Genomic DNA, 12803 nt, shown 5'->3' with positions numbered 1-12803 from the left:
GGTTGGGTCCACAATCTCGTTCTTGCCAGCAAGTCTCCCCGTGCCCCTCGGCCAGTTATTCACAGACTCCAGGCCTCTGCTGAACCTGTGCTCATCTGCCATGCTGCGGAAAGCAGGCGGCTCATGTCTGCATGGCATGCACAAGGGACTCTGCCGTGAGGCCAAATGAGCAGGGTTATGGGTTTCATTTAGCATTTTACCAGCTCGAGAATACTTCTCAGGGCTGGGAAGACGGTTCAGCGGTTAAGGTACTTGCCTGCAAAGCCTCAGGACTGGCGTTTGAGTCCCCAACACCCAGGTCAAGCCAAATTTACCAGGTGGCGCATGTGTCTGGAGGTCGTTTGCAGTGGCTGGAGACCCTGGTGTATGCTCTCTCTTTTTTCTCAGTGCCTCTTTCTCTCTCTCAAATAAATGAATAAATAAATATTAACAAATACTTTCCAGCTATGTTGTATTGATTCTCACCGCCGTTCCTCTCCATTTGGCAGGTTAGGTTCCCCACATCTGGGGTCCTCTGGGGTCCCCAGTGCACTGTCATCCACCCCCTCACGCTACAGAATCTTCACTAGGCCTCAGAGGCAAGGCTCAGACCCAGCTTTCTCCTATCCAAGCACTAACCAGGCCCCAGCCCTGCTTGGCTTCCGGGATCAGGCCAGACGGGGAGTGTTCAGGGTGGAATGGCCGTAGATTCAAACTCAGCCTTCCCAACCACCAGGGTGCTTACTGCTTAGTTTCAGTCCGTTCGTGACCTTCCCAGGTGATCCTCTCTATTTCCGTTAGATTGTGTCCCGCCAAATTATTTTTCCCGGGGCTGAGGAGACCACAAAGGCCCCAGAGGGCTGGATTCACCCTGAGTTTGATTCCTCAGCAGCCACGTAAAGGACTGGGTAGGGCCGCATGTGCCGGCAACCTGACCAAAACCGGTAGCTCTGGGTTTGGTGCAGGAAACCACGGCTGAGTGATAAAGGGAGACACCAGCGTCCTCCTCTGGCCTCCACACGCACGTGCATGGGGTGCACACACCCACGCACACGTGCACACACCACACCAAACATACTATATATATTTATGTATTTATATCTATATACATGCAAAAAACTCTTTTCTTCTCAAGAATTTCATGTAACAAAAATAGGGGGTGAAGTAGTTATTTTACAGAATAAAAGAATAAGAACGAGGCTTAGCCAGTTGGGGTGGGTGAGGGCTGCCGGATCTATTCTGATCGTTCTGGGTCAGGCAATTAAGAGCAACAGAAGAAGTCAGGTGTGCGGACACACCTTTAACCCCAGCCCTCGGGAGGCACAGGCAGAATTCCAGGTCAGCGTGGACTAGATTGAGACTCTACCTAAAAAAAATATAAAATAAAATAAGCCTAAAAGGCCTGGCGAAGCCGAAGGACCCAGGTTCAATTCCTCAGGACCCATACAAAGCCAGATGCACAAGAAGGTACATGCTTCTGGAGTTCATTTGCAGTGGCTAGAGGCCCTAGAGTGCCCGTTCTCTCTCTCTCTCTCTCTCTCTCTCATATATGTCTTTCTGTCTCAAGTACATAAATAAAATATTATTTGATATTTTAATATTTTATTTATTTGAGAGAGACAGAGAGAATGGGCGTACTAGTACGGCCTCTAAGCTACTGCAAAGGTTTATGTGGGTGCTGGAAAATCAAACCTGGGTCCTTGGGTTTTGCAGGTATGCACCTTAACCATTAAGCTATATCTCCAGTCCTTTAAAAAAAAGAAAGAAAGAAATTAGTTACCAAAGGGCTGGGGGAATGGACTGGTGTTTAAAGGTGCTTGCTTGCAAAGCCTGAAGGCTCAGGTTTGATTCCCTAGTACCCATATAAACCCAGATGCACAGCAGTGCATGCATCTGGAGTTAGTTTGTAGTGGCTGGAGTTCCTGGTGTACCCATTCTCTGTCTATTTCTCTCTCTCTCTCTCTCCCTCTTCCTCCCTGCAAATATATATAATTTTTTAAATAAATTAGCTACCAGAGACTTTAGCACCTGTGGATTTTGGTATCTGTAGAGGTTGGATACCAGGGGGCAGCCATATCCTCATCCATGGAACTATTTTGTGTTAATCATGCCATCTTTTTAAAGAATCTAAAAGGCTTGCTGTCAAGCAGAAGCCAACTTTGAAAAGGCTGTATAGGACAGCAATTTAAGCCTATACTTTAATAAGTAAATAAATCCTAAGATTTCTCAAAATAAGCCAGTAACATAAAGAACTGGGTCATTAAATTAAAAAAAAAAAAGATATTTGGAGCTGGAGTGATGCCCGTCGGTTAAGATGCTTCCTTGCAAAGCCTAAAGACCCAGGCTCAATTCCCCAGCATTTGCATAAAGCCGGATGTACAAAGTGGCACATGCATCTAGAGTTTGTTCGCAGTGGCTAGAGGCCCTGGTGCGTCCCCACCCCCAGTCTCTCTCTCTCCTTACTAATAAATAAATGAAAATTTTAAAAAGAAATTAGCTACCAAATATTGGTCCCATCTTACATAACAGACATTGCCACAACAGAAAAGTGGGGGGTTGACAGAAGGGAACGAGTCTGGTGCGGATCTAAACACCTATAACGGGTCTCAATCTTGTAGAGAAACACAAGTGAGGGTGACCAGTTTCTCACCCAAACTTCCTTTTAGTCATTGTCAGACACAGGAAACACGACTAGGCAGACCACTGATGTGATTAGTAAGGCGTCTGTCTCTCAGAGCCGCAACATAAATGACGTCATCCCACCTACACAAGAAAAGACGCTTTGAGGTCTGCATCCCAAAGACCTGCGCTCTCTCTTGGAACTTTAACCGTGAAACTTTTAAAGAGCCACTGCTGTGTCACATAATTGCTTACACGCCACGCTCTCTTTCTCTGGATTTAATTGAAACCCCAAGGACAATCTCAGGCATAGAAATATAGAACATTAATGAGGAACATGTCGGATACTTACACTCCCTTTGGACTTCCTGGATCCAACGATAGGAGGTAGGGAAGAAGCTTTCTGGCTGTGGAGGCGAATTGCAATTTAGACATCTGAATGTTACTTGCAAATGCTAAACACTCCATGATAACTGTCATGCCAACCTGCCCTCCCAACCCAGGAGCCACCTGTCCCCTGGCACGTGTGTTTCACAGAAACGACCTGTACTCACAGCCCCATAAAAATCTCCACATTCCAATCCAAAGGTTTCTCATATTTTTCTACTATTTTATTTCATGGTTACACATAAACCTTTGGTATCAGTTTAATCTTTTCTTCTAAGTTTGATTCGAATCCCCCAAGTTTCTATTTGCATCTCAAGAACTCATTTCCCAAGCTAAATAATGGCTATGCCAGATGAAGAGGAAAAAAAACACAGTAACCTTTGCTGGGCAAGGTAGTGCATGCTGGGTGGCGTGTGCTGGTGGTGCATGCTGGGAAATGCATGCTGGTAATGCCAGCCCTTGGGAAGGGAGACTGGAGGACCAGGAGTTCAAGTTCAGCCCGAGCTACATGAGAACCTGTCTCAAAATAAAATAATAAAGAAGTCATGATGGGGGCTGGAGAGATAGCTTAGCAGTTAAGGGCTTGCCTGTGAAGCCTAAGGACCCCAGTTCGAGGCTTGATTCCCCAGGACCCACATTAGCCAGATGCACAAGGGGGCACATGTATGTGGAGTTCGTTTGCAGTGGCTGGAGGCCCTGGCGTGCCCCTTCTCTCTCTGTCTACCTGCCTCTTTCTCTGTCTGTCACTCTCAAATAAATAAATAAAGATAAATTTAAAAAAAAAAAAAAGAAGTCATGATGGAATGAGGATGTGGCTCAACGGTTCAAAGCACTTGCTTGTAAAGCTGGCTCGTCCGGGTTGACATACAGCATTGCTGCATCTGAAGTTCATTTCCACTCGCTCCTCTTGCTCTCGCTCTCTCAAATAAGTAAAAATACTTGTATAAAAACAAAACTATGACAAAAAAAAGGCATGAAAGAAGGAGGGGGACTAGCTGAGAAGAAAGGGTTCATCAGGAACAGGAGGGGGGTAAGAGAGGGATAGCGGGGCGAATATGTTCAAAATACATTGTATACATACATGAAATTGTCAAAGAATAAATAAGATTCGATAATAATTATAATAATGATATTTTACATGATGTCTACTACGTCCACTTCTGATAGAAAAAAATGGTAGAAGGCTGGCATTTCTATTTAGGGAGATCTTAAACCAGAATTGTCACCAAATAACAATAATAATTCCTTTTTATACTGTAAGTTGCTTCACAGAAGCCTATGTCGTAAGAAAATAAAAAACTTGTATTTCAACTGAGAATCTCCAAAAAACAGTAGGACACGTGTAGAAAGATAGATCTCACTGATGTGTATGAAAAAAGCCAACAGGGGCGCTGGGGAAATGGCTTAGCGGTTAAGGCGTTTGCCTGCAAAGCCTAAGGACCCCGGTTCGATTCCCCAGGACCCACAAAAGCCAGATGCACAAGGGGTGCGTTTGCAGTGGCTGAAGGCCCTGGCTGGTGTGGCCATTCTCTCTCTCTCTATCTGCCTCATCCTCTCTCTCAAATAAATAAATAAAATATTTATAGTCTGGACATCTCCACCAGAGGTGGATGCAGTGTCGCCCATGCCAGGGTCATCCTGTTTCATGCACGAGTCAGGATGGCTGGTGGCCAGCCATTCCGCTGGGGGGAATTCTCAAGAGCAAATGGGCACTGTGCCCTTGACAGGTCGAGCCCCACCCCCGAAGCCCTGTTTCCTGGGTTTCCCAGCTAGCTGGCCCATGGGGCCTCGCCAGTTATGACTTAGTAGAGACCACATGTGGGCTTACCACGCTCAGCCTCTGCAGAGGGAGACCATGAAAGGCCCCAGCAGAGCCACAGAGGTGGGCAGACCTGGGGTCCTGGGGGTAGGGCTAAGGCTCATGATGAGGGGCAAAAATATGACATCTTGGCATTGGAGAGATGGCTTAGTGCTTAAGGCGCTTGCCTGCAAAGCCAAAGGACCCAGGTTTGATTCCCCAGAACCCAGGTAAGCCAGATGCACAAGGTGGCCCATGCATCTGGAGTTCACTTGCAGAGACTAGAGGCCCTGGTGTGCCCATTCTCTTCCTCCCTCCCCCCCGCCCCTCTCTCTCTCCTCTTCTCTCTCAAATAAATAAATAAAAATAAACCTTCAAAACATATGGTATCTTTCACAAACATGGGACACCTCATGAGAAAACAATTCATAGTGCACGTGTAAATTAAATGTGTGTAAGCCTTAGTTTTTTTTTTTGCATTAACAATTTACAATTTTGTTTACGGTGGGGGTAAAAGCAATACGTAGTGGTTAGTGCAGGCCTGTGATCTCAGCACTTAGGAGGTGGAGGCAGGCGGTTACCCCCCGTTGGCCCCTTCTTCCCCACTCCTGCTGCTCCTCCTGCCCCTCCCATGGAGCTTCGTATCATTCATGGATAGATGGATAGACGGGTATAGAGACCGACACAGACAGACACACAGACAGATACACACGGGCATGCATGAGAGAGCTTCCAAACATGAGGGGCCCAGCGACACTTATTTCTTCCCCCATGACCTTCTCTTGTTCCTCCTTTCACAGCCCCTCTGCATCCACAGGGCCCCCACGCTCTTTCAAACCGCAGCCGAAGCGTGAAAAAGCCCGTGAGCGAGGCGCACACTTACCCATAAGGCCTTCTCAGTGTCGACTTGTGGAAGAGCTGTTCGCTGTACGGCAGCCGCTTAAATCTATCCCTGCCAACCGCCACGTAGAACTGCCCGTTTTCCAGCTCGGCCCCGCTCTCCACAAGCTTTCCTTCCAAAGTGTAAAGTCTGCCAGAATGTCAAGGGTCAGCAAGGAGAGCTGCAGCGAGCGTTTTTTAAAGAAGTTCAAAGACGACTTAAAATTACAAGCTAAATAAAAACACTCTCGCCAGGCGTGGTGGCGCACGCCTTTAATACCAGCACTCGGGAGACAGAGGTAGAAGGATCGCCGTGAGTTCAAGGCCACCCTGAGACTACAGAGTGCATTCCAGGTCAGTCTGAGCTAGAGTGAGACCCTGCCACGGAAAACCAAAACCAAAAAAAGAAAAAAAGCCACTCTCTTCTTGGGGCTGGGAGATGGCTCGGCACCTAAGGCATCTGTGTGCAAAGCTTGCCAGCTCAGGTTCGATTCCACACACACAAAGCCAGACGCATAAAGCAGCATTTTGCGCGGGTGTTGAAAGCACTCTGTGCTTTTGTTTTTTTTATTGGTTATGCATTAATGAATGAACAAATCACATGTTGGCCCCATTCCCCTCGTGTTATCCTTTCATAGCTCACTGAGGGCTCTCCTCGGTGGCGTTGCTGGTATCTTCACCGTGGAGTTATGAACGTGTCAGTCAGTCTATGGGGAGGGGCCAAGCCTCAGGATACTCCTTCCCACCCTGCGGCTCTTACGGTCTTTCCTGCCATGTGCCCTGAGCCTCGCCGGGTGGTTAGGGGTCTACTTGAGTGTTGAGCTCTCAGCAACCTGGGACTTTCTGCTCTCGTGAGTCTGAGCGTCCTTGGCGTCTGTCGCCATCTCCCTGGCACAGGCTGTCGGGAGCACTCACGTTTAAATAGTCACCTCCTCTGGTGTCACCTGGGCCCTGGAAGATGGGCTAGAGATGCCCATGAGTCTTTTTTTTTTTTTTTTTTGGAGAGGGAAGTTCAAGGTGGGGTCTATCTCTAGCCCAGGCTGATCTAGAATGCACTATGTAGTTTCAGGTTGGCCTTGAACTCACAGTAATTTGCCTCCTACCTCTGCCTCCTGAATGGGATTAAAGGCGTACGCTACCACACCTGGATTAATTTATTTTATTTTATTTGCTTTTTTTAAAAAATATTTTTATTTGTTCGTTTATTTATTTGACAGAGAAAGAGGGAGAGAGAGGGAGAATGGGTGAGCCAGGGCCTCCAGCCACTGCAAACAAACTCCAGATACATGCACCCCCTTGTGCATCTGGCTAACGTGGGTCCTGGGGAATTGAACCTGGGTTCTTTGGCTTTGCAGGCAAATGCTTTAATCGCTAAGCCATCCCTCCAGCCCTATTTTATTTATTTGCAAGCACGGGAAGAGAGAGAGCACCAAGGCCTCTAGCTATTGCAAACATACTTCAGAAGCGTGAGCCACTTTGTGCATCCAGCTTTACAAGGGTCCTTAGGGAATCACACCCAAGTGCCTCAACTGCTGAGCCATCTGGCCAGCCCCGAGATGGCTCATTCTTAACTCCGCCACTGGTCACTCTGCTGATTACCGAACCATGAAGTCAACAGACCTGCCAGCCCAGCCTTCCACTGGAGCTCCAAATAGGACGTCACACGAGCATCCAGCACCAGGAGCCACGCTGAAGCCATGGTGAGATTTTAGATGAAAAAACAAAAACATAACTTGTAGAGGAGGATGTGGTGTTTATATCTAGCTCAACTAGATCTAAAAACTGACTTTTTAAAATTGATACTTTTTGAGCATTGTGTAAGTGTATTTTCTTGGCGTGTCCATCGCTGAGAAACTTCTGGCCATATTCTCTGTTAAGAATAGCCTCTGGCCAAAGTCTAACAGTCAAACCCGCTGAGAACTGGGTCAGAAAAGGAGGTGAGAGGGAGGAGGTGACAGCCCTGCGCCAGCATTAATGACACAGAACAGCACAGCATTCCTGCCCGGCCGCCAGCGCAGCAGGGTTTTCACCAGAGCCTACCTTTACCGTAAACTACCATGAATATGCCACTTATTCCAGGAATGGTGCTGTTTTACTAAAGTGTCTGCAAGATTACTTTCTTTTTTAGTAACAGCACACAACAGACCATTAGAAAATTAAGCCAGGAAGACAGTACGCGGTCTGGGAGGCTGCAAGCAAGCTAGTGGAAGTATTTCAAGCTGATCATTAGAACACGTCTCAGACTTCTTTTTTGTTTTGTCTTGGGTTTTTGTTTTTGTTTTTTTTTTTTCAAGGTAGAGTCTCACTCTAGCTCAGTCTAACCTGGAATTCACTGTGTAGTCTCAGGGTTGCCTCAAACTCATTGGTGATCCTACCTCTGCCTCCCGAGTGCTGGATCAAAGGCGTGCACCACCACACCCAGCTTCCTCGGTCTTCTTACATCGCATAACAAGGGTCACCGCGCTGTGCAGAGGCAGGAGGAGGAGGAGAAATCCTTCTAGCACTAGGAGCGCTGAGGCAGGAGGATAGTATGAAGCCAAGGCTTCATAGTGAATCCTGTGTCCCAAAAGAATACAGGGGGCTAGGGAAATGGCTTGGCGGTGAAATGGCTTAGTGGTTAAGGCATTTGACTGCTAAGCCTGAGGACCCCGGTTCGATTCCCCAGAACCCACGTAAGCCAAATGCACAAGGGGGCGCACGTGTCTGGAGTTCATTTGCAGTGGCTGGAGGCCCTGCTGTGCCCATCTTTCTATTTGCCTCTCTCTCTCTCTCTCTAATAAATAAAATACATTTTTTTAAAAAGAAAAAAAAAAAGGAAATCCAGGGGTTGGAGAGATGGCTCAGTGGTTGAAGGCACTTGCTGGCAAAGCCTGATGGCTCGGGTTCAATTCCCCACTTCCCATGTAAAGCCAGAAGCACAAGGGGACTCGTGTCTGGAGTTCATTTTGCAGTTCCAGGAGGCCCCTGGCACACCCATACTCTGCCTCTCTCTCTCTGTCTGACTCTCTCTCAAATAAATAAATTAATGAAAATTTTCAAAAAAATAAAACCCATTGTTTTGTCATCATATGAGCATGAAATGTATCGAAAATAAACACCAGTGCCCCTGAGATAGGGGATGGGGTGATGGCTCATTAGGAACAGTATTTGGCACCCAAGCATAAGGACGTGAGTTCAGATCTCCTGCCCCTGCCTAAATGCTGAGTGGGTGTGGCGACTCTCCTGTAATCCCAGCTCTCTGCAAACCGACGGGGCAGCCCCGGGTCACAAACCGGCTCACTAGACTAGCTGAACCCAAGTGTTCAGGGGACATATGTATAGATTTTTTTTCATTTCAACGTTGGTACTTACTTACATACATATTTATTTCTACATCTGGATTTGTCTGGCATACTTACTCTAAACAAAAATAGCCAAAACAAGCCGGGTGTGGTGGCGCACGCCTTTAATCCCAGCACTTGGGAGGCAGCGGTGGGAGGATTGCCGTGAGTTCGTGGCCAGCCTGAGACTCCATAGTTAATCCCAGGTCAGCCTGGGCCACAGTGTGACCCTACCTCGAAAAACCAAAAAAAAAAAAAAAAAAAAAAGAAAGAAAGAAAGAAAGAAAAAGAAAATAGCCAAAATAATAGGAGTAGGCAATATTGCTGGGGCGGTCCAGTGTGTCGAGGACTGTCTGAAACAACCCCCTGAGCTAAGTGCTGTTCTCAAGCCATTCTGTGGCTGAGGAAATGGAGGCATGCAGAGCTGACTGGATCAACCAAATTCAAACCTAAGCATCTGCGAGTGCAGAGCCAAACCCCATCCATCCTCAGGAAGAGGTCTGACGCACCTGTGGACAGCCCCGCTCTGGAGAGTAATCTTTTCTGTGATCATTTGCAGTACATGGTCCCACTGATCCAAGGCTTTCCAAGGGATGAGGAGGCGAGAGGCTGGGCTTATGAGGTCGCCATTTGCAATCAAGCTGGAGGGGCAGAGAAGAGAAAAAAAAAAAAAAAAAAAAGATCCAAACCATTTGAAACAGTTTTACAAATAAAACTGAAATTCCAGATGCCAAGGAAACCGTGCAGCCGACTGCAGGTCTGAACTGTAAGGGTCCTGACTTACAAGATGGTGCAAGGCTCGTGGCGGGACTTCCTGAAGCGAGCAGACGCGTGGATCCTGCTGTGGACTACTGGTTTCACCTTCAAAGGCAAAGAAAGAGAAGTTTAGCGGTTAAAGGTGCTTGCTTGCAAGACCCCATGGCCCTGGGTTCAAATCCCCAGTCCCCATGGAAAGCCACATGGCCAAAATGGCACGCGAATCTGGAGTTTATTTGCAGTGGCAAAAAGCCCTGGCGTGCCCATTCTCTCTCTCTGCTTGCAAATAAATAATATATAAAAAGATAATAAAGTAAGTAAATCCTTGGCTTCCTAAGAAGGGATCTGAGGAGACAGTGTGCCAGTTCTAAAGTCTTGCTGCTTTTCCACTCAGATCAGCGGGGTTGCGGGGGGTGAGGGCGGGGGAACCTCCTTCAGTATTAGATACCCTTAGCAAAACTGTCCACTAAAGGAGAGCAGAATGAATCTACCTAAAGCCCCTAAGTGACCTGTGATCTGTGCCAAAGGTCAGAAACAGTGAACTCTTAGGCATTTTTTTTTTTTTTTTTTTTTTAGTGTTTTGAGGTAGGGTCTCACTCTAGCCTAGGCTGACCTGGAATTCACTCTGTAGTCTCAGGGTGGCCTTGAACTCAGGGCAATCTTCCTGCCTCTACCTCCCCAGTGCTGGGATTACAATTGTGTACCATCGTGCCAGAATTTATGCTGTGCTGGGGGTTGAACCAAGGGCTCATGCATGCCAGGGAATCCCTGTACCAACTGAGCTACATGCCTTAGGCCCCTTCTGTGAGAATTTTATGGCAAGTTTTAAAATGATGCTTTCTGAAAATGAACAATGAACAATGAAATAAGCCTGTAAAAATCTCTAGCTCAGGGCTGGAGAAATGGCTTAGTGGTTAAGGCACTTGCCTGCAAAGCCTAAGAACCCAGGCTTGATTCCCCAGAACCCATGTAAGCCAGATGCACATGGTGGCGCACACCTTTAATCCCAGTGCTCTGGAGGCAGACGTAGGAGGATGGTCATGAGTTTGAGGCCACCCTGAGACTACATAGTGAATTCCAGGTCAGCCTGGGCTAGAGTGAGACCTTACCTCAAAAAAAAAAAAAAAAAAAGAAAGAAAGAAAGAAAGAAAGAAAGGAAGGAAGGAAGGGTCTCAAAAGATGGCTCAGCGGTTAGGGCACTTGCCTGCAAGGCCTAATGGCCAGGGTTCGATTCCCCAGTACCTACATAAAGCAAGATGTGGCACCTGCATCTGGAGTTCATTTGCAATGGCTAGAGGCCCTGTTGCGCCCATTCTCTTTCTCTTTCCTTCCCTCTCTCTCTCTTTCTCTCTCTATTTGAAAATAAATTCAAAAAAATTTCTTTTCAATTAAGAGATAACACTGGTTCACATCAGAAAGGACACTGCAAAAGACAGCTGCTGAGGCCATAACAACAAAACTCAAAATACATTTCCACACCCCCCACTGAACAGCTCGAGGTGCCGGGAAGTCTAAGTGAACCCCTTCCAAAGAGGATGAGCATCTCCTAAGCGGCAGAAAACCTAACCTACGCTTCTTCCAGCCCCAGGATGACAGGGGGACAAACCTTCCATGGAGACTTGTCCGGGGGATGGGTTGGCATTGCACAGAAGATCGGGGCGCACAGCAGGTCCACACCACCACCAAGTCCTCCACCTGGGGCCTTCAGTGGGCACACAGCGTGGCTACGCTGGCAGCAGGGAGTGGAGGTGAGAAAGCAACCCCATGGCGTGGGAGGCCGGAGGTGGGGCGAGATGATAGGCTCTCTGGTGGCCCCAAAAGCCAGCAGTTGAACCAACTGCCAAGAGACATGCCCTAAATCTCATGGGTATTAATTCCCAAAACCTGCTAGAGAGAGAGCAGGCCCTGAGCGCACCCTTCTGAAGCCGTGGCTCTCCAAAGACTGGCCCAGTGCCAGCAACCACAGCTGTCCTCACTGATCCAAGAGCCGCCACCAACGGAGCCTGCAGCTCCTGCTCGGCATCCCACGGAGGAGCCCTCTGAGCCGGGCGGGCTGTGTTCGGAGGGTAAACGCTATCTACCTTCTCTGGCTGTGCACAGCATGCACAGCGTTACTCAAGAACCAAGGCTACAGTGGCTCAGGCCTTTTCCTGAAAGCCTAAGGACCCAGGCTCGATACCCCAGGACCCACGTCAGCCAGATGCACAAGGAGGCGCACGCGTCTGGCGTTTGTTTGCAGTGGCTCGAGGCCCTGGTGTGCCCATTCTCTCTCTCTTTCAAATAAATAAATAAAATATTTTTGAAAAAACCAAAGCTACATTTAAGGGGAAACAGAACCCATCGTTACTGCTCTTGATCGTAGCCAAAAGGGTGAGACGTGATGGGAGCTATTGCTACATAGATTAAAAGAACAAAGTCAAATGCAATGATTTTGATGCTGTTACAGACAAGTGAGAATTTTATCGTCACTCTTATACATGTGACCGAGGCCAGTGGAAAAGCTGGGACACAGGAATCAAAGATGGAGTGTGAACACAGAATATGAAACCCTAAAGGGGACTGGAGAGCTCAATTACAGTAGGTGGAGGCCTTGGCATGCCGATTCTCTCTCTCTCTCTCTCTCTTTTTCACTCCCACTCTCGCTCTCTCACATATAAAAAGAAAACAGGTCTGTTGGGCCTTGCCTCAAAAAGAGAAAAAAAGAAAAGAAAAAGAGGTAAAAGGAAGACATTTTTCTCAGACAGACAAAAACCAAGAGAAGTGATCACAGACCCATATTGCCAAAATGTGGAAGTTTTCTTTTTTGTTGTTGTTGTTTTTTAAATACTGATAGGAAATAATAGGAGATGGGAGCCTTGATCTACATGGAAGAATTAAAGGGCACTGGAAAGAAATGTATGAGCAATTTATTTATTTATTTTTTCGAGGTAGGGTCTCACTTTAGCCCAAGGTGACCTGGAATTCACTATGTAGTCTCAGGGTGGCCTCGAACTCACAGCGATTCTCCTACCTCTGCCTCCCAGTGCTGGGATTAAAGGCGTGCGCCACCACGCCTGGCAAAAATT

At 47.4% G+C, this 12803-nt stretch overlaps 1 protein-coding gene across 4 annotated transcripts in view; it reads right to left on the bottom strand.

Annotated features, from left to right (window-relative positions):
- The window catches only part of Dcdc2 (doublecortin domain containing 2), a 65862-nt gene that overhangs the window by 26394 nt on the left and 26665 nt on the right, over window positions 1-12803 (bottom strand). For all 4 annotated transcript variants that reach the window (XM_045132683.1, XM_045132685.1, XM_045132684.1 and 1 more), the window contains 4 exons: window positions 9767-9843; window positions 9492-9623; window positions 5667-5813; window positions 2951-3005 (listed from right to left, as the gene is read on the bottom strand). In XM_045132683.1, coding sequence (XP_044988618.1) covers window positions 2951-3005; window positions 5667-5813; window positions 9492-9623; window positions 9767-9843 — 411 coding nt within the window. The remainder of the gene's footprint in view (window positions 1-2950; window positions 3006-5666; window positions 5814-9491; window positions 9624-9766; window positions 9844-12803) is intronic.

This window comes from Jaculus jaculus, chromosome 13, assembly GCF_020740685.1.
Source record: "Jaculus jaculus isolate mJacJac1 chromosome 13, mJacJac1.mat.Y.cur, whole genome shotgun sequence".
In the NCBI taxonomy this organism is placed as follows: Eukaryota; Metazoa; Chordata; class Mammalia; order Rodentia; family Dipodidae; genus Jaculus; species Jaculus jaculus.
This window is presented reverse-complemented; position numbering and strand designations above follow the sequence as displayed.